Source organism: Arachis stenosperma, chromosome 5 (genome assembly GCF_014773155.1).
Source record: "Arachis stenosperma cultivar V10309 chromosome 5, arast.V10309.gnm1.PFL2, whole genome shotgun sequence".
In the NCBI taxonomy this organism is placed as follows: domain Eukaryota; kingdom Viridiplantae; phylum Streptophyta; class Magnoliopsida; order Fabales; family Fabaceae; genus Arachis; species Arachis stenosperma.
The window spans coordinates 141,209,122-141,229,109 of NC_080381.1; the positions used below are offsets into that span (position 1 = coordinate 141,209,122).

At 38.9% G+C, this 19,988-nt stretch overlaps 4 protein-coding genes and 1 pseudogene across 10 annotated transcripts; 2 read left to right on the forward strand and 3 right to left on the reverse strand.

The window, feature by feature from the left end:
* Nucleotides 1-7,373: 7,373 nt before the first annotated feature.
* Nucleotides 7,374-8,229, reverse strand: LOC130982626 (21 kDa protein-like). Its single transcript, XM_057906666.1, has one exon. It carries the CDS (start codon nucleotides 8,165-8,167, stop codon nucleotides 7,580-7,582), a length of 588 nt encoding a protein of 195 aa, XP_057762649.1. The 5' UTR covers nucleotides 8,168-8,229; the 3' UTR covers nucleotides 7,374-7,579.
* A 1,556-nt stretch (nucleotides 8,230-9,785) lies between these two features.
* On the reverse strand, nucleotides 9,786-11,867 carry LOC130982625 (probable glucan 1,3-beta-glucosidase A; annotated as a pseudogene).
* A 278-nt stretch (nucleotides 11,868-12,145) lies between these two features.
* On the reverse strand, nucleotides 12,146-14,038 carry LOC130982624 (DNA damage-repair/toleration protein DRT100-like). The gene has a single exon (XM_057906665.1). It carries the CDS (start codon nucleotides 14,016-14,018, stop codon nucleotides 12,573-12,575), a length of 1,446 nt encoding a protein of 481 aa, XP_057762648.1. The 5' UTR covers nucleotides 14,019-14,038; the 3' UTR covers nucleotides 12,146-12,572.
* A 789-nt stretch (nucleotides 14,039-14,827) lies between these two features.
* LOC130982627 (uncharacterized) lies at nucleotides 14,828-16,828 on the forward strand. Of its 4 annotated transcripts, none has more exons than XM_057906670.1 (4): nucleotides 14,828-15,311; nucleotides 15,553-15,682; nucleotides 15,783-15,920; nucleotides 16,362-16,828. In XM_057906670.1, the coding sequence occupies exons 2-4, from the start codon at nucleotides 15,554-15,556 to the stop codon at nucleotides 16,551-16,553; spliced, it is 459 nt and encodes a 152-aa protein (XP_057762653.1). In that variant the 5' UTR covers nucleotides 14,828-15,311; nucleotide 15,553; the 3' UTR covers nucleotides 16,554-16,828. The 4 variants fall into 4 exon arrangements, with proteins under 4 accessions (XP_057762653.1, XP_057762652.1, XP_057762651.1 ...); XM_057906669.1 differs by having other exon boundaries at nucleotides 14,830-15,338; nucleotides 15,432-15,682; nucleotides 16,362-16,827; XM_057906668.1 differs by having other exon boundaries at nucleotides 14,831-15,311; nucleotides 15,471-15,682; nucleotides 16,362-16,827.
* A 766-nt stretch (nucleotides 16,829-17,594) lies between these two features.
* On the forward strand, nucleotides 17,595-19,900 carry LOC130982175 (uncharacterized). Of its 4 annotated transcripts, none has more exons than XM_057906058.1 (9): nucleotides 17,616-17,683; nucleotides 17,764-17,849; nucleotides 17,927-18,033; nucleotides 18,124-18,164; nucleotides 18,263-18,339; nucleotides 18,636-18,744; nucleotides 19,021-19,034; nucleotides 19,303-19,404; nucleotides 19,487-19,899. In XM_057906058.1, the coding sequence occupies exons 2-9, from the start codon at nucleotides 17,799-17,801 to the stop codon at nucleotides 19,601-19,603; spliced, it is 618 nt and encodes a 205-aa protein (XP_057762041.1). In that variant the 5' UTR covers nucleotides 17,616-17,683; nucleotides 17,764-17,798; the 3' UTR covers nucleotides 19,604-19,899. The 4 variants fall into 4 exon arrangements, with proteins under 4 accessions (XP_057762043.1, XP_057762040.1, XP_057762041.1 ...); XM_057906059.1 differs by having other exon boundaries at nucleotides 17,658-17,683; nucleotides 17,933-18,033; nucleotides 19,487-19,900; XM_057906060.1 differs by having other exon boundaries at nucleotides 17,595-17,831; nucleotides 19,487-19,900.
* Nucleotides 19,901-19,988: the final 88 nt, after the last annotated feature.

A 19,988-nucleotide genomic window follows, 5' to 3' on the forward strand; every position in this document is an offset into this window, starting at 1 on the left:
TAAAAACCCTTCTCCAGAAAAAACCCTTTTGGGAAAAAATCATGAAGTTGGGAAAAGAGTACATCAGGGAGTAGAGTTCGCTTTTAACTGTAGTACCTTTTTAAATTACAAGCATGCCACGACCTTGGTAACTCAGTGCCGTCCAGGTCGGTTACTTTATAATAACCTTTCCCTAACACTTCTTTGATTTTGTATGGCCCTTTCCAATTTGCGGCGAGCTTCCCATCTCCCGATTTATTGACTCCGATGTCGTTTCTGATTAAGACCAAGTCATCTACGGCAAATGTTCTTCGAATGACTTTTTTGTTGTATCTGGTAGTCATCCTTTGCTTTAATGCTGCTTCTCTTATCTGGGCGTTCTCTCGGACTTCGGGGAGCAAGTCGAGCTCCTCTTTGTGCCCCTGTACGTTTCCGACCTCATCGTGGAGAGTTACCCTTGGGCTTTGCTCATTGATTTCTATGGGAATCATGGCTTCTACCCCATAGACTAGTCGGAAGGGTGTTTCTCCTGTGGCGGATTGGGGGGTTGTCCTATAAGCCCATAACACTTGAGGGAGCTCTTCGGCCCAAGCTCCCTTTGCTTCCTGCAATCTTTTCTTTAGTCCTGCCAATATGACTTTGTTAGCTGCCTCGGCTTGCCCATTGGCTTATGGGTGTTCTACCGAGGCGAATTGATGTTTGATTTTCATACTGGCAACCAAACTTCTGAAGGTGGCGTCGGTGAATTGGGTTCCATTATCTGTGGTGATGGAATAAGGTATCCCATACCTTGTGATGATGTTTTTGTAGAGGAACCTGCGACTTCTTTGAGCAGTGATAGTGGCTAATGGTTCTGCTTCTATCCACTTTGTGAAGTAATCTATTCCCACGATTAAGTATTTAACTTGCCCTGGTGCTTGGGGAAAAGGACCTAATAGATCCATCCCCCATTTTGCAAAAGGCCAGGGGGAAGTTATACTAATGAGCTCTTCTGGTGGAGCTACGTGGAAATTTGCATGCATCTGGCATGGCTGGCATTTTTTCACAAAGTCTGTGGCATCTTTCTGCAAGGTCGGCCAATAGAATCCTGCTCGGATTATTTTCCTGGCCAGTGATCTTGCTCCGAGATGGTTTCCGCAGATTCCACTATGTACTTCCTCTAACACCTCGGTGGTTCTTGAGGTTGGTACGCACTTCAGCAATGGTGTTGATATCCCTCTTCTGTAAAGGACATTTCTCACCAAAGTATAATGTTGTGCTTCCCTTCGGATCTTTTTAGCCTCTTTCTCCTCTTTGGGGAGGATGTCGAATTTTAGGTATTCGACTAAAGGATTCATCCATCCGAGGCTTAGGCCGACTACCTCAAGAACCTCTCGTTCATCTTCTGCTTTTGATACCGAGGGCTCTTGTAGGGTCTCTTGAATCAGGCTTCTGTTGTTCCCTCCGGGTTTGGTACTTGCTAACTTGGACAGGGCGTCAGCTCTGCTATTTAGATCCCGAGTTGTGTGCTTGATCTCGGTTTCCGCAAAGTGCCCAAGGTGTTCCAAGGTTTTTTCCAAGTATTTCTTCATATTGGGGTCCTTTGCCTGATATTCCCCACTTATTTGGGAAGTCACCACTTGTGAGTCACTGTAGATCGTCACCTTTGTAGCGCCAACTTCTTCTGCTAACTTTAATCCGGCAATCAAGGCTTCATATTCTGCCTGATTGTTTGAAGCCGGAAATTCAAATTTTAAGGAGACCTCTATCTGGGTTCCTTTTCCATCTACCAATATTATGCCTGCGCCGCTCCCTGTTTTGTTGGAGGACCCGTCTACATAGAGTTTCCATGTAGTTGGTTTTTCCTCTTGTTCACCTGCGTATTCTGCGATGAAGTCGGCGAGGCACTGGGCTTTAACTGCAGTCCGAGTTTCGTATCTCAAATCGAACTCGGAGAGCTCTATCGCCCATTGAACCATTCTCCCTGCAACATCCGTCTTTTGAAGGATTTGCTTCATGGGCTGGTTTGTACGGACTCTTATTGTGTGAGCCTGGAAGTAAGGTCTTAGCCTTCTTGAGGCTATTACTAAGGAGTAAGCAAACTTCTCTAGTTTGTGGTACCTTAGTTCAGGACCTTGTAGAACCTTGCTGGTAAAATAGACTGGGTGTTGCCCGACCTCGTCTTCTCTGATCAGGGCTGATGAGACAGCCCTGTTTGCGACGGATAAGTATAGGACGAGGTCTTTTCCCGGTGCTGGTCGGGTTAAGATGGGAGGTTGGCTCAAGAATTTTTTGAACTCTTGGAACGCCTCCTCACATTCCGGAGTCCATTCAAACTGGCATCCCTTCCTCAATAGGGAGAATAATGGAAGGGATTTTAGTGCTGATCCTGCCAAAAACCTGGAGAGAGCTGCAAGCCGACCGTTGAGCTGTTGAACCTCTCTCAAACAAGTCGGACTTTTCATTTCTAGGATAGCTCTGCACTTGTCGGGATTGGCCTCAATCCCTCTTTGTGTTAGCATGAACCCTAGAAATTTTCCTGCTTCTACTGCGAAGGCGCATTTTGCGGGATTTAGTCTCATCCCATGCAACCTTATAGTGTCGAAGACTTGGGAGAGGTCGGTTAAGAGGTCGACTTCTTGCTTGGTTTTTACTAACATGTCGTCGACGTACACCTCCATTAAGCTCCCTAGATGGGGGGAAAACACTTTGTTCATCAGCCTTTGGTACGTGGCTCCTGCATTCTTTAATCCGAATGGCATGACCACATAACAATAGTTGGCTTTTGGTGTGATGAACGATGTTTTCTCCTGGTCGGGTTCATGCATCGGGATTTGATTGTATCCCGAGTAGGCGTCCATGAACGATAGGTATTGGTACCCTGAGCTGGAGTCCACCAGGGCATCAATACTCGGTAGGGGATAAGGGGCCTTAGGACATGCCTTATTCAAGTCGGTATAGTCGACGCACATTCTCCATTTACCATTTTGTTTCTTGACTAGCACTACATTGGCTAGCCATGTTGGGTATTTGACCTCTCTGATAAAGCCGGCTTCCAGGAGCGCCTGTACTTGCTCTCTACTGGAGGCCCTCTCTGGGCCGAGTTTGCGTCTTCTTGCTGTACAGGTCGGGATCCTGGGTAAACCGAGAGCCTGTGAGACATGAGCTCAGGATCAATCCCAGGCATGTCGGAAGCCTTCCAGGCAAAGAGGTCGGAATTAGCTTTTAGGAGTTCACCCAACCTTTGTTTCAGGGTTTCCCCTAGGTTGGCTCCTAGTCGTTTTTCCTTCCTCTTTTCCGACTTGTATCTCCTCGGTCTTTCCACCCGGCTGGGGTCGTAGCTCTTCTCTTGTCCTTGTGCCGCCCAACTCTATGGTGTGGACTTCTTTGCCCTTTCCTCTCAGATTTAGGCTTTCATTATAGCACTTCCTTGCCAATTTTTGATCTCCCCTCACCGTTGCTATTCCTCCTGGAGTCGGGAATTTCATGCAGAGGTGAGGAGTTGATACCTGCTCCGAGTCGATTAAGGGTAGTTCTGCCAATTAAGGCGTTGTAGGCTGACCCTTCATCGATGACTATAAAGTCTATACTCAGAGTCCTTGATTTTTCCCCTTTTTCAAAGGTGGTGTGAAGGGGTAAAAATCCCAGTGGCTTTATTGGCGTATCCCCTAACCCATATAGAGTGTCGGGGTAAGCTCTCAATTCTTTTTCATCTAACCCTAGCTTGTCGAAGGCGGGTTTGAAAAGGATGTCCGCCGAGCTTCCCTGGTCTACTAGGGTTCTGTGGAGATGGGCATTGGCTAGGATCATAGTTATCACCACGGGATCGTCGTGCCCGGGGATTATCCCTTGCCCATCTTCTTTTGTGAAGGATATAGTGGGGAGGTCGGGTGTCTCATCCCCGACCTGATAGACTCTCTTCAGATGTCTTTTGCGAGAAGATTTGGTGATTCCGCCTCCCGCAAATCCTCCTGAGATCATATGGATATGTCTCTCAGGGGTCTGTGGTGGAGGATCTCTCCTGTCCATATCATCTCGCTTTCTCTTTCCATGGTTGTCCGACCTCTCCATGAGATATCTGTCAAGCCGACCTTCTCTAGCCAGCTTTTCTATCACATTTTTGAGGTCGTAACAATCGTTGGTGGAGTGACCATATATTTTATGGTACTCGCAGTACTCGCTGCGGCTTCCCCCTTTTTTATTTTTAATAGGCCTTGGGGGTGGCAGTCTTTCAGTGTTGCAGATCTCTCTGTATACATCCACTATAGAAGTCTTTAGAGGAGTATAAGAGTGATACTTTCTGGGTCTTTCGAGACCGGGTTCTTCCTTCTTCCTGACTTCCCTTTCCCTCTCTCTAGAGGAGGAAGCAGGTCCAGGTCGTGAACTCGGGTCTCTTAACTTTGCATTTTCTTCCATGTTGATGTACTTTTCAGCCCTTTCTTGTACATCACTCAGAGAAACGGGGTGTCTTTTGGATATGGACTGTGAGAAGGGGCCTTCTCTAAGTCCATTGACTAACCCCATTATCACTGCCTCTGTGGATAGGTCTTGGATCTCCAAACATGCCTTATTGAACCTTTCCATATAGGCTCGTAAAGACTCTCCGACCTCCTGCTTTATTCCCAGGAGGCTCGGTGCATGTTTTACTTTGTCTTTTTGGATTGAGAACCTCATCAAGAATTTTCTTGAGAGGTCTTCAAAACTAGTGATGGATATCGGGGGAAGGCTATCGAACCACTTCATCGCTGCTTTCGATAAAGTGGTCGGGAAAGCCTTGCATCTCGTAGCGTCGGAGGCGTCAGCCAGGTACATCCGACTTTTGAAGTTGCTAAGATGATGCTTTGGATCCGTAGTTCCATCATAGAGGTCCATATCAGGGCTTTTGAAGTTCGTTGGAACTTTTGCCCTCATTATGTCCTCGCTGAAAGGATCTTCTCCACCTGGGAGTCGATCTTCTCCTTCGTCGCGGGAGTTCTTGAGAGAGGATTCTAGCTGCAAGAGTTTTCTTTCCAACTCTTTTCGCCGTTCCATCTCCTCTTTAAGGTACCTTTCGGTTTCCTTTTGCCTCTCCCGCTCTTGTTCCAATTGTTCCAGGCGACTATGAACCAAACTCATTAGTTCGGTTACATGAGACGGTCCGCCTTTTTCTGATTCACGTCCATCTGAGGAATTTACCTTCGGATTTTTTACTCCGGAGGTACCCTCTCGGTGTTGGTCGTTACCTTGATGTTGGGCTGTGTCTTCATTGTCGTTGCCCAGGCCTAGATTCTCTTGCTCAGAATCTGTCTCGACATGGCCTTCTTCATGAGATCTTTCCGCCATTGATGGATGATCTCTCGGGTCCCCGGCAACGGCGCCAATGTTACGGTAGGTAACCGGAGATTAGTCCAATGGATGGCGTTTGGCGGCCCAAGTGTGTGATGGAGGAGGAATCCGGGTAAGTCCGCAACTCGGGAGGCTCCGTCCGACTTGTGCTCGCGTGGGAATGGGGGGTGGTACCTGCAAGGACACTCCGATGCTTAAGTTAGCAAGGGTGCAAGCAAGTCTTAGAGAGTATTGGACTTAGGAATACCTGAGGTGTGTCAGTGTACTTATAGTGGTGAGCCAATAACCACCGCTGGAGTAGTGCCGTATCTTTAGGATAATAACCGTCCCATTATCTTAGGGAGGTTAAGATATGGCTTTATGAAGTGGTTAGAGAGATTTCAGGGGCGGTTACTCATTTGAATGAGTATTTATCTGCCAGCTAATCTCAACCGACTTCTTCGTACAAAGTCGGGATTGACACCGACCTCTTGCATGGAGGTGGTGCTTTGCTAGGCTTAATCTAATGGATCAGGCCTTTCGATTGGACCTGGACCCTCATCATTGGGCCAGGGTATGAACAGTATTAATAATGTTATCAGTTAAGTTATATTATACTTCTTCTTCTCATTTTTTTTTATTGTACAAAACCCTAAGATTTTAGTAATCAATCACTTAAGAACCAAAGAAAAAATATTTTACACTGGTAATTATTATTAAGTGAATTTTATTTATCTAGAATATTATTGGTGATTTAATATGCGAATTGTTTATGTCAAATTTAACAATATAATAATATTAAAGTTGTTTAAAATTTTTTAAAATATAAATAAGATTTTTAAGATATTAGAGACTAGATTAAAATTTGATATCATCGTTGATTAAAATAATATTTTATCTATTTAAATTTAAATACGTAAAAAATTAATTCAAGAGGGGTTGTTACGGCCTTGCACATTAAATACATGGTTTAAATGTGAACATATTACAAGATTCAGACTCTCTTTGAAGCCTGACATAGGTTTCTACACTAATATGATCTAAAAACTTTTCTATAAACACTATTATTTTACACGCTAATGCAACACACATTCTTATTCTATTGTTTTACACGATGCAATTTCTATTTTTGGGTTGAAAACCGTAAAGCAATAAATAGAATAAGAATTTAGCGCGTGTTTAGGCTTAGTGCACTTTTAACGAAACCTCTAACTCTAAGTACACGGTTTATAAAGCAAGTAAATACACTAAATTAAGAAAGGGGAAGTTGTGGCATTCTAAGTTAATAACGAGAAATTATCTATTTAATTGTACCTATAATAATAACGAGAAATAAAGGGTAAGAAGAAAAGTAGGTAAGCAAGTAGATGGAACTATTAATTTCTTAGTTTAATTTTTTTTTTTAGTTTAGGGGAAAAGGGTGTATAATGAATGTATACCAAATAAACAATAGTAGCATGTGAGATGAGGTCCCATCCTATTCCTTCAATTTTCGTTTCACACTTTGATCACTTTGTTTATGCTTTGCTTTTTCTTTTGAGTTTTTTTTTTATAAATATTTTATTAATTTGAATTCATTTTTCTTGCACGGTTTCCAATTGGTCGCCTTTTCGGACTTCGATTCCGTATTTTGCTCCACCATTCCCGATTATTTAATTTGATTATCACATTATGATGGTACTTAATTGGGGCCTTCAAGTTAGGCAAATTTAGGATCTATCTCTAACATCATGTCAAATTTCTCAAGCACTCTAGCCATAATCAATTAATCAACTAGTAATGTTTCGGAAACCAAATTAATTTGATTTAATAGTTAATTTATTAGTTTATTTAAATAAAAGTTGGAGTTTGAATTTCATTTTGTACTAATAATAAATTTTTAAATTGAACTTATGACAGCAGAAAAAAGTATACATAAACAATGAAAATACTAACGATGTGAACAATGAATATATCAAATGTTTAATTCAATAGATGTACAAATAATTATTCTAATATTAAGAATTAGGTAAATAATTTAGGAATATAATATATTTTTATTTTATTGAACTAATTTTAAAATCCATTATTCGTATTATTCACAAAAATTATTGTCTAATTAGCAAACTTCATGACAGCAAATTAGTCTTTAGACGGAAGTTGGAGGATACTGTTAAAAAAAAACTAGTAATTCAGCATATATCATACACAATTGACAGGAAGAATACTAGAGATTACAAAACCACGATAATCTATAAGGATTTAGATTTGATTATATATGTGACATAAAACACAAGATCGACATGATCCTTGAAACAAAATTAGAAGAGGAAAGAAACTAGTATTGAGAAGCATAGTGGGTGATGAGTGACAAGGCATTGCTAGTGACCTGAGCAAGATTTACCATTCTAGCCCTGATGGAATCCTTCATCTTACCATTGAGAGCGTTGCCAGCAAAGCCATCACCGCAGGTGCTGTCATCAGTCAAAGCAGACGACACCCAGGTCTCAACATTGCTGATGTGCCATCTGAAATCGTCACCCTTCACCTTGCACAGCTTCAGCTCCTTCAGCGACTTGCTCAGCCTGTCACAGCTGTCGCTGATCTCCTCTGCGCAGTCCTTCAGGGCCGCGTACTCTCTGGGTTTGAGCCCTCTGAACTTGTTGCACTTTGTCACAAATGCCCTTGTGGACTGGCTCCTGTTCAGGCTGAGTGTGAGGGCAGTTTGGACCAGCTCGTGAGGGTCTTGCTGGATCGTGTTTGCATACACCGACAGAGACTCCACACACACGTTTGGAAACGTCGTCGTGCTGCAAGACGATTTTATGAAATTCGAAGGGCTTCCGCTCACAGTCTTCGCTCTGAATGTGACTGCAATGACAAAGACAAGAACAAGGGAGAGTGAAAGATGCAAACCCTTTGCCATTTTTTTGATGTAGAGAAGATAAGGATTTGTAGTGGATTCTAAGACTGAGAAACCGAAGCGAATAAAGCCTTCATTATATAGAGGATCACAAGCCCAACTTAACCCAAAGTCTCCTTAACCATATCTTGTGTCTACACCTCTATGGGGCCCACTTGGCAAAAATATACCCAAATTATTTGCTTCCTACTCTGTCCTTTTAGAAGAAGGAAAAAAAAAAATTGTTATTGAAAGAGATGTGAAACCTAAATAAATTGAATTATTGTACAACAATAAAAGAACATTTCTGAAGAAGATGTATGGGAATGCAATTAGGGCACGGGGCAATCATTCATGAGATAAGGGTTGATATAACATGTAGTCATGTACAATACAATACAACTTTGTCTGAACTGGCACATGTGCCTCTGTTCCTTTCTCGCCAATTTTTTAAATATAAGTTCCTTTTCTCTGATGTACAAAATGGAAAATATCCTTCTTTGCATTATTTTATTCAAGTGGGAATCTCTACTATTGCCGACCGACGTAGCCTACAATTAGATTTTGCTAATTTAATCATTATAGTTGATTACTTGATTACATGTTACTTTTTCGTCATCAATTTTCAAATTGGACCCATATAGCAGACAATATTACATGCTGCTTTCATCCATGATTCTATAGAGTCTGCAGCCACGTGATATGGAACCTCATTTCCCATCAGTCATCACTATTCACTACAACTTGGACTAATAATCCAGAAGAGCGATGGATGATTATAGTTATCTTTGCATTAAACTTGCGAATAAATTTAGTTTATTGATAAAATGAAATAAAAAAAATAATATTATGATCTTTTAAAAATTTATTTTTGACACTTTTTATAAGTGAAAAATAATTTATATATTTAATTCAACCTTTTGGAAAATGATAATTCATTTCCATACTCTTGGAATGGAATTGAAACCTTAAACTTGTGAGTGTAAAATTAAAATGTTAGGTAAATATTGAGGATTATTTATCATTTTTTTCAAATAACTAAATAAAATAAAAGATATGTATACTCATATAGTTTTGATATTTTTAATTTATTGTGTAGCTATATTTTAATTATAAGATATTAGGGATTATGAATTTCATACAAACTAATGTTATTTATCATGATATCAAATAATATTTATGATTATATTGATCTCCCGTATAAAGTACCCAAAAATAAAACTAGTATTTACAAATTAAAACAAAGCAAGCAAATTTCCACAGTTTTTGTTTTCTATTTTTGGTGAAGACGGAAGACAATAGATTGAGTTTTTTTTTTGTCAAAAGACAATATATAATATTAAATCAGAAAAGTGTAAAAATGCCTTGCAGCCCAATTTATAAACAAAAAAAAAAGAAGCAAAGCTAACCCAGTGCTTTTCATGAAGCCCATTATATAAATAGATTTTAAAAAAAACCCGTTGAGACATGAATTGGGGCAATATTTTGGCGCAAAAGAAGTGGGTCTCCACTCTCCTCTTGGGTGTTCAGTTGGTTTTTGTTTGGATTTGTCAGTTTTATTTTTCTGTTTCAACAGTTACGTCTTTGTATTTAATGAGGCGCACTAAATAATAGAACCCACCAAATAGCCTTGAAGCCCAATTTCAAGTTGACGTTGATGCAAAAAATAATAAAAACACTATATGATATTTGAAGGTAGGATGGCATGTTACTTATTGCACTATATGAGAGTGGGGTACAATTATCATTATTAGTTTGTTCAGCTTATTTTTCAGCATAGAGTAGTAAACTGAACAAAAGAGTAAACATATATTATGCTGAAATTCAATTTAGAGTTATGTAACCATTCTCGATCATCCACTTAAGGCTCCATTGATCATATTGACATTTGTAGGACCAATATGCCCATCCAAAGGTTGCACGTGTATACACATCCAATTGTGCTTTTGCATAGTTCTGATAATCTTCCTTTGATGCACCTTGCACGCTCCATGCACCAGTCCATTCCCCTACCAATAATAATGTAACTATCATGATTGTATGTTCAATAATATTATTGGTTAGAGTTTAGTTTGTATCTTACCAACAAAACTAAGAGCGTTAGTTGAAGAGACACCGCTGAGATCCGAGGCTCTTTGATTTCTTATGAAGTCAATGTTTTGTTGTGCGTTCAGGCTATTGAAGTAATTGGAATAAAGATTGTAGTAATGCACATCAATGACTACATTATTAAAACCTTGGACAAATGAGAGAAGTACTTTAGAATCATGATCCAATGGGTTTGACATGATGACATAAGCACTCTGGCTATATCTCCTCACAGCATCATAAGCTTGCTTGTAATAGTTTTTGAGGCTATCTAGATTGACACCCGACGGCTCATTCATCAATTCTATTCCTCCTAGGCTTGGATTGCCACCGTATCTGTTAATAAAAAAAAAAATCAATTCTTCAAACCATAACACAACATTGAACATATGTATGGTACAATTCTGTTGAAGTAAAAATAATTGTCCAAAGCTGCCAAAGATCCCCCTACAAAAGGCTTAGGTGGATTCGGGTCTTGTGCTATCCACCATCCAACAGGTATTCTAACTGCAGTTAATCCATTTTCCGACATGAATCTGAAATCATCTTCGGTTATATATGTATCCCAGTGATTCTGCAGGGTAGGCATGAATGCAATGAGTTCAACAAGTCTCATAATTTGTAAGAGAAATTGTAAATTAGATTTCTTACATGCATGACTTGAGGAGCTCTAGCAGGGCCGTAACCATTGGTAAGTTGATACTCTCCTTGTAACTGATTTGCAACTTTATCATTTAAACGAAAGACGGAGGGGTCATTCTCATCCCAATTAGTGCCTGCATAATCTGCTGTCACTGATGTCTCCGATTGAACCTTCACACACAAGATTTTAGAGATATTTTCAAAGTAAATGTACTTATCCAATATGAATAGCTTGATGATGGAGTAAGTAGTATATTACCTGCAAGAACAGACCGTTTGATGCTTTGATTCTAATTTTGTTGGGGTCGTTGCTATTTCTTACAATCTGAAATGTTTCCGGGTTGCTAGGCGAGTTGGAAACTGCAACGATTTTGTTTCCACTGCCTTGATTTTCTAGCCCAAGAAATTGCTTGTTAAACACTCTAAAGTTGAAGGATGTGTCACTGACCCTCCATAGCTGCAAAAAAGCACAGGACAGACTGAAATTCCAAAAGCATCAAAAATGGATCTAAATGGAATTCTTTCAGATAAAGCAACATACCTTGAATGTTTCCCAACCTGAAGCTGAAGCACGGTTGGCAACAAGATCAGCTCCTCCTCCATTTTCTGCTGCGAGATATTTCTGGAACTTGGTGGACATTAGCTGCACTTGAGTTCCATCCTGAAATCAACAAAAATCATAAGCAGTTCTGTTAAATTTGCAAATGAAGTGGACCCTAATAAAGAAAGAGTCATACCAAGAGATCTTTATTGACAATTCCATCAAAGAGAGAAGGTTTCATCCATCCCTCAGCAAGCAACCAGTTTCCTAGATTCACAGCTTTGTATGGCAAATTCTGTGCAACAAGAACAGAATGAGGAGGGTGTGAGAGGCATAAAGCCAACAAGAAGGCAAACAAGTATCTATATGCCATTCTAAATTGTTTCGTGAATAAGATTGTAAAGAATCACAAAGTATTTATAGCCATGGTTTGTAAATCAACATCATACAATAAAGCACATTATGTTAGTATTAAAAGAGAAAAGACAAATTGTAATGACTTGACCCAAGTGTGAACCAAATTCAGATATTCATATTATTAATTACTAATTAGGCACCCCTGTCATAAGGCACTAATAGAGCCACTGGCCATGGTCAAATGTGGATATAATCACATCTAAACGCATAATGAGTGAGAGAGAGTATCAGGAAGAATCAACCTATTTACAAGCCTTTTCCCCAAGTCGTCACGAAACTAAAATGGTTAATGAGAAATCGTTAGTAATCTTTCTTTCATTAAAGAAACAACAACTATGTTTGGATAATCTAAGAATTCAGCCTCAACAGGTACAGGGTGGAAGTTTCTCAATGAGCGTAATCTACACGGTCAATGGACTAGTGGGCAGTGCCAGCGGGAAGTGGGCACCACACTTTGGCACTGGAATAACAATCAACTCCATTAGTCCAACACAAGTTGACGCAAAAGAACAAAAAATATCAATGCAGTTGTGGCATTAAATTGAACAATTATTAAAGCATGTATTGCACAAATCTGGGCTGAAGATAATTATTAAAGCATGTTTGGCACAAATCTGGGCTGAAGATACTAATAATTTCATGTCTCCAAATTAAAATTTAATAGACTCACAAATCACTAATCACACACTAATCAGTACACATAATCTCAGCCTCTCTCAAACTATTTACCTAATGATAGTGCTAGGCCTTGCATGGCTGCAAAGGAGGACCACACAAACAATCATTTCCGGCAAAGGCACTGGCCGGGAACTGAGTCTTTGGAATCTGACCACAAAGATGGTTATAACTGACGTTCAGCTTCTGAAGCCCAACCACACCCTTAGGAATCTTTCCAAAAACCGAATTTCTAGATAAATCCAAGTACTTGAGCTTCTCCACGATCCTCAAACCTCCCATGTCGAACTTCAATTTGTTCCCCGAAGCCCAGAACCCTACCAAATAGTCTGTTCTGTTCAGCAATCCAATGGCGCTCCCTGAGATATCGTTTCCGGAGAGATCGATGTAGTCGTAGAAGTAAGTCTCCGAAGGCTTCCAATCATCCAGCTTCATCCTTATTCCACACTTGGCCAGCTTCAACGAGTAGATAATCGGAGACGAAGTCACCCACTTGGGGATTGTTCCCAGGTGCAAATTGTTGTTTGACAAATCCAGAGATTCAATTCCTTTCACGTTCATATCGGGGAACGGGTCTACCAGCAAGTTGTTGGAGAGGTCCAGGTTGAAGATCTTCGTCAAGTTCTTGAAGCTCTGCGGCACGCTTCCAGTGAATCGGTTCGAGGAGAGATCGAGTGTGTCGAGAGCCTTCATTTTCCCTAGAAAATTAGGGATTTTCCCGGAAAGCGAGTTGTGTCCCAGTTCCAGGTATCCCAGTGTTGGTGCCAGCGTGGCAATCGACGCCGGAATCGTGCCGGAAAATTTGTTCCGAGAAAGTTCTAGAATCCTGAGGTTCTTTAACGAAGTGAAAAAATCGGGAATGTTACCGCTGAGCTGGTTGCCTTGCAAACTCAGATATGTGAGGTTCTTGAGGTTCCGAATCCCGTCTGGGATAGCACCGGTGAGGAGGTTGTCGCCGAGTTTGAGCTGAGTGAGCTGAGTCAACAGGGATAGTGAACTCGGCACTGTTCCGGTTAAGCGGTTGCCTTGGAAGCTGAAGGCGCCAAATTTTCGAGTGGAGTTTCCAAAAGAATCGGGTATGCGACCCGAGATCTGGCTGTTCTCGATGTAGATGTATTGGAGGTTGGGCATATTGAGGAGGAAACCCGGGAAGGGACCCGATATGTTTCGGAGATTAGTGAAATAGATACCGTCGAGAAATTGGAGCTTTGAGAGGGAGGACGATATGGTACCCGATAAGAAGCTATTGGGTTGGTCGGGTTGACCCCCAAGAGAAATGCTTGTGACCCGTTTGTTTTCAAATAGACAGTTGAGGCCAGGCCACGTGCAACAATCGGTCCCGCGTATCCATTTGCTGAGCATCCCAGATGGGTCCAATTTGATGCCCGATTTGAAGCCCAATAGGCCTGCTTCGTCATCCGGGTGGCATTTTGCTGCATTGGCCTTGAGGTGTAGCGGTGTGAAGATGGTGAAGAGGATCAAGAGTGTTGTTGTTGCAGTGGGGATGCTCATTTTTATTTCGTGGGTTCTACTCAGTTTTGCAAGCTTATGTTAATATGTTATATAAGAAAAGAAAAGAAAAGGTAGTTGCAATTATTGACTACGAATATAAATGCATGATTATCCGGATCTGGGGTTCTGTCTTGGAAGCATTGGTCAGTGGATATCTACCATCTAGCTGGAGGGAGCCTCCAGAATTGACGCATTTATACTTTTCTTTTGTGTAGTGCAAGTGCTGCAACGTGTTTATGGTTCCACTTTCCACACACTACCTCTTGCTTTGCATTGTCCCAGTTTGCAGTACACTGTGGCACGTAGCCTTCTTGAACACTTCAAAATTTTGTCTGCTCTTATCTTAAAATATTGTTTTGAAAATCCTCCTGCAAATCTTTTGTTTTGACATCTCTTTCCTCTTGCACTCAGTTTTACGTTAAGAATTGACAATTGACAATTTTTTGGGTATATTAGTATATTACCGACATCTAGACTTTGTACATTGCTATATGTTATGTTTTAATATCTTTGTAAATTGCTATATAGTACTTCTAAAAATAAACTTAATTGTACCCCATGACGTTTGGAAATCCTCGTGCATGCATTGCTTGAATATTGGAAGAATCCAATATCTTCTTTTCGTGGTAGCCAAACTAATTATCCTATTTTTTAATTAATTTTAGAATTTTGTCAGCAGCGATTAAACTAAAATCTTAGTTAAATCACTTTATTTGCGTAGTTGTTTAGACGAATGAGTATCAAGTATCAACTCTCAAGGTTAGTTCTTAGTTTACTTTGTGGCTTTGTGCTAAGCCTCAAGCACAATAAAGACCAAATGCATATGAGGTACCTTTTTGGTGTGACTCTCCAATCAGACATATAATGATAACTAAGCTAGCCTTTCACGTGGGCCTGTATTGATTGGACAAACTAAAAGCCCAAAGTAGTGACAAAAATTTAAAGGCCAAAAAGAGGAAAAAGTAATTGAGTCTTTCAGTTGATGTTACAGCTGGAACGCGAGTTATCGAATGGTAGATGGCGGCACATTGATCCGAACGGGGGAGCAGATATTTAGTTTGGTTCTGGTTTGGGCGGGTTTGTTGTTCTGTACGGTGCGGGTCGGTTTCGAGGCCCAATCCAAGTCCAAAAAAAGGTTTCGTGGCTTAAACCCTTTAAACCTTTTCGAATGGCTTCTTTCGTGTAGAGGAGGAAGAGGAAGAAGAGTGCAGGTTCAATAGCAGGACAAGTTCGGATTTTTGGAATATAATTCACAAATTCAGAGACTTGTTTTACCCTTTACTGCATAGCTAGGTGATTCCATTCGGCTTTCATATTTTGGTTTGCTTGCTCGCTCTCGCGTGTACCCCTGTTTTGTATTCGATTTCAATTGCAATTTCAAGCTCTAATATTTTTCCCTCTTTTCGTCATCAGATTTATGACCTGAATCTCGATTCCTTGACTGCTTTTCAGTTTCATAAACTTGGGGGTTCTTCCCTCATATGGAACTTGAGTTCTGAAACTAAAGTGAGAGCTATTTGTTGACGGTGAATAGGATGGATCACTTTGCGGGAGCTGAAGAGCATCTTGCTCAACAAAGACTGAGGCAGAAGCTTGATGAAGTCAATGTAGCTGCTCAAAATTACCTTGCTCCTATCCAAGACCACGTCAATTTCACTCTCCAGGTTTCTTCTTTATTGACTGCTTCAATACAATCACAAATTTTGCACTTGCAAGCTTCCTATTCTATATAGTTCATTGTTTGATTGGATTTGTCTTTTCCAGAAAGCATATTTCAAATGTGCATATGAGTGCTTTGATAGGAGCAGAAGGCAGGAAGAGATAACTAATTGTGTCGAAAATTGCAGTATTCCTCTTGCTAATGTTCAACAGACTTTTGATACTGAGATGCAAAAGTTTCAGGTAAGCCTCTCCTTCCTTTCTCAACTGTTGTTGCTTCTTTAATTGCAAAAGTATTGTGAATTAATTTAATAGACAAGTCTCAATAGTACAATCAACGATTAATTGTCTTTCATTCTAGGTAATCAGTTTCTATCCACTATTGATTATAGGGTTTACAAACATAAAAATTGGATCCAATTCACACTTTACTTCTTCAACACTATTTGATGAAAATTAATGGTTTGTTGTAAGAAATAGAGCAGATATGTATGCATGCATCTTCGAAAATTTTGCATTGGAAGATCTTTGGACCTCCAAAAGATTTAGTTTGATTTCCTATTGAAGATATGGTATTCATAGATCCATGTAACTTACCTCACCTTGTAGTAAAACGCTTAGTAGTTTTTGTTGTTGATTTCCCATTATTTGGACAATAAATACCTTGTTTTGGACATGGTGCAGGAGAAATTGAATAGATCTCTGATGGTATGTCAAGATAGGTATGAGTCTGCAAAGCTCCAGCAGAAAGGTGGGGCCATGAATGATTTGGTTTCCTGTGCTGATGAGGCGATCCAAGACAGCATCAAGATGCTACCACTTCTTGCTAATAAGTTGAAATCCTCCTTTGGCATTAAGGACAATGACTCCTTCTAGCTCCATTTTTTTGTATCCAAAGATTTAGTTATTATTGTAGATGGTGCAAATTTGCAAGATATTATTTTGTAACTCTATCTAGAGTACACAATATTTTGCTGGATTTCTGTAGTTAGAATGCTGGGGAAGCTTGATTTGTCAATGACTTGAAGCAATAATTATGTGCATTTCGTTAGGTTTTATTTCGCTACCTTCAAATGTAACATTGTATACGATGTGATCATTTTAAATTTAATCGCAAACAACTTCACCCGTGCAATCTAGCCACCTGTTCTTTAAGCGGAATGCAAGTTCAACAATTCTGCATGAGTTTCTCCATTGTTTTGTTCTTCAGTGGTATGGTACACTAACGTGAAAAAGATTATTATGAACTGGTCATAAGTGATGATTTTTATCGCCGGGAACAACTTAATGTTTCGTTTTATCGTTTGACTCTAGGAACTTTATATTTTAGTAGAAGTTGAAATTCAGAAATTGTGAAAGATATATCAATGATTGTATTAATATGAGGCCCAATCATTTTCTTTTTTTCCCCTCAACAAATGATGATTTTTTTTCTCCCCAAAAAGAAAAGAGATTCTCTTAATATATTAAGTGCTTGTTCGAGTGCTATTAACATAATAAAAAATATTTTTTATTTTTAGTATATTTGATAAATTTTTAATAAAAAAATAAAAATATTAAAAATAATTTTTTATATAATAAATAAATAAAAAATACTTTTATATTGTATTCAAACATAATTAATAGACAGTCACAAAAAAAAAACATAATTAATAGACATTTTTTTTGTATAAAATATTTAAATATAAAATTATTTTTATTTTTTTAAAAAAACTTTTAAAAATAAATAATTTAAAAAAATCTCAAAAATTTACTCTAACAAGCCCTAAGCACATAATATAATTTTTAAAGTGGTTAAAATTTTCTTTTTAAAAGCTTTTCCAAATACAATGAAAAATAACCATATAAATAGACTTTGAAGTTTGAATGATAAGAGTTTTATTTACCGGACATAAATATATGATTGCAATCGATATATTTTCGTGCAATTAATTTGGGTGTAAGTGAAGATAAGTAGAAGTGAACAGAACTAGAAGGAAGAGGAGGCAGCAGCAGAGTTTGGTGAAGTAGTATCTAAGCCTGAATTACCAGATATGTACTTCCTCAGTCCTCATTTCTTCTAATTTGGGCGAATTTTCTTGCTCAGCGTATATTTCCGGTGACAATTGTAACACACAAACAATGCAAGCAGCATCTTTATCTCAAACCTTCATCGTAAATCCAACTCCACAGGTTATTCCTCTTCTTCTATTCTGAGAGAAGCCAGTAATCGTAGTTTGTTTACTTTTAGAATACATATTTTGTGGCAGCTGCAGGTGGCCAGATGCAAGCAGAGAGTAGATGAGTTCATAATCCCCACCATGAATTTTACACGTCTGCCTCCTTCATGGAAGCTTAGACATGCTGCAACAAAAAGGCACTGCTGCTTTCTTTATTTCAAATTGCGTCATTGTTTGTGCGAGTTCAAACTGCTTAAATTCATTCATATTAAATTTGAAATGTTCAGGGAACACGTTAGATGTCTTCCTAATGCTGCCGTTTTATCAGGTGCTAGTTTTTCTTAGGTCAAAGCATGCTCGTTTTAATCGAAACTCTTGATTTTTATGTAAACAATTTCTCTTGTACTTCGGTTTTTCTTGTTGCAGATGCTGAAATTACTTCTGCACAGTTCGAGGAGTTCTCTGTCTCTAAAGGTGACATCAGTGATTCTAAAGAACTAAAGGTACATGCAGGCACAACCTCTAATCGAAATAAGTTTAAATGATCAGAGAAGGAATATGCAGGGCCTGCAGGGCAGAATCATGAAATAATTGTTTAGATATATGTACAATATGATAATTACATTATTCAATAATAAGCATATGCAAGCTCATGATTTTGCTCAAAAGCATAGTGTGTGTTTGGATAAGTAATGTGCAATTGGCTGTTAAATTGTCCCACACATGTAATTTCTAGGGTTGCATAGTCATGCCTGTAAATTTTAAATGGTGAATGCTTTGTTTAAATTCTTCTGTTCAGATAAGCATAAAGGTGTCTGGAAGCAAAACTCAACAGATCTTTGATGATGTCTTTGGGAAAATGGTTGCAGCAGCACAGCCAATTCCGGGATTCCGAAGAGTAAAAGGAGGTGAAGTATCTGTCGACTTATATATGAAGAACACTCTATCAAGTTTTAATTGTGTGGATTTATAGCTAAATTTGAAGTGTAATGAATTTCCATGGATTCCCGAGCTAATAGCAAAAAAAAAAAAAAAGAGAGAGAGAGAAAAGGATAGCCAATGAAAAAGATTGACTGAATCTATAACTTCTCTGGAACATAATTTTAGTTTCCTTTGTCACTCAACTTGAATTTTTCTTTTGTTCTCATGGCCAATTGCTGCTCCAACAATTTGGGGACTGCCAGGAAAAACACCAAATGTAAGTATCCGTAGTCATCAATTCTCTGTTTTAGTCTTCATTGGCTATGTTGTTGTTGGCATTTGGCACTGGTTTGTCATGAAGATTTGAATCAGATAGATAATCTTTTCTCCATTTTCTCTTCCTTATTAATGTGAACAATATGTTTGGTATGTTTAGATAGAATTGAGGGACCAGTTATGCTCTATTGTTGATTCAGCTGTATAGGTCTTTGATACAAAGGAGATTAATTCAATTTTATGTTTTTGCCTTATGTTGTGTTAAACAGATACCAAAAGAAATTTTATTAGAGGTGCTTGGGCCATCAAGAGTGTACAAGGAAGTTATCAAGAAAATTATCAACTCAACTGTAGCTGAGTATGTGGAGAAGGTATTTTGCCATATGCTATATTTGGATTAGGTTGCTTCTGTGAAAAGTATTTAACATTAATATCAATATGTAATGATTGCAGGAGCGGTTGATGGTTAGCACTAACCTGAGAGTTGAGCAAAGCTTTGAAGATCTTAAAAGTACCTTTGAAGAGGGACAACAATTCAGCTTTGATGCTGTGGTTCAGCTTCAAAAGTAGAAGCGAATTGCATATGTTTATTCACACTCCATCTGTATCTCCTTCAATGTGATAGTTTTCCATCGTCACAAAAGATTGTTATTGTCATAATTACAATTCCATCTACAAACATTACAATCTAATGGATGAAACTAAAACCATAAAGAAGAACCCGGTGAAGTGTGAACTAACACAAAGCGAATGAGAGATTGCTATGAGATAATTCTTGGAACAATAATGTAATGAACAGAGCAACAGTATAACACTATAACACAAGCTTACTATTTCATGTAGATGTATAATAAAGCTTATTATGAAATGATTAAATGATTAAACACTTGTTTTTCTTTTATATAGCATAGTGGGTAAACATGGTTCAACCGTTCAAGTAAAGAAATTGATAGTT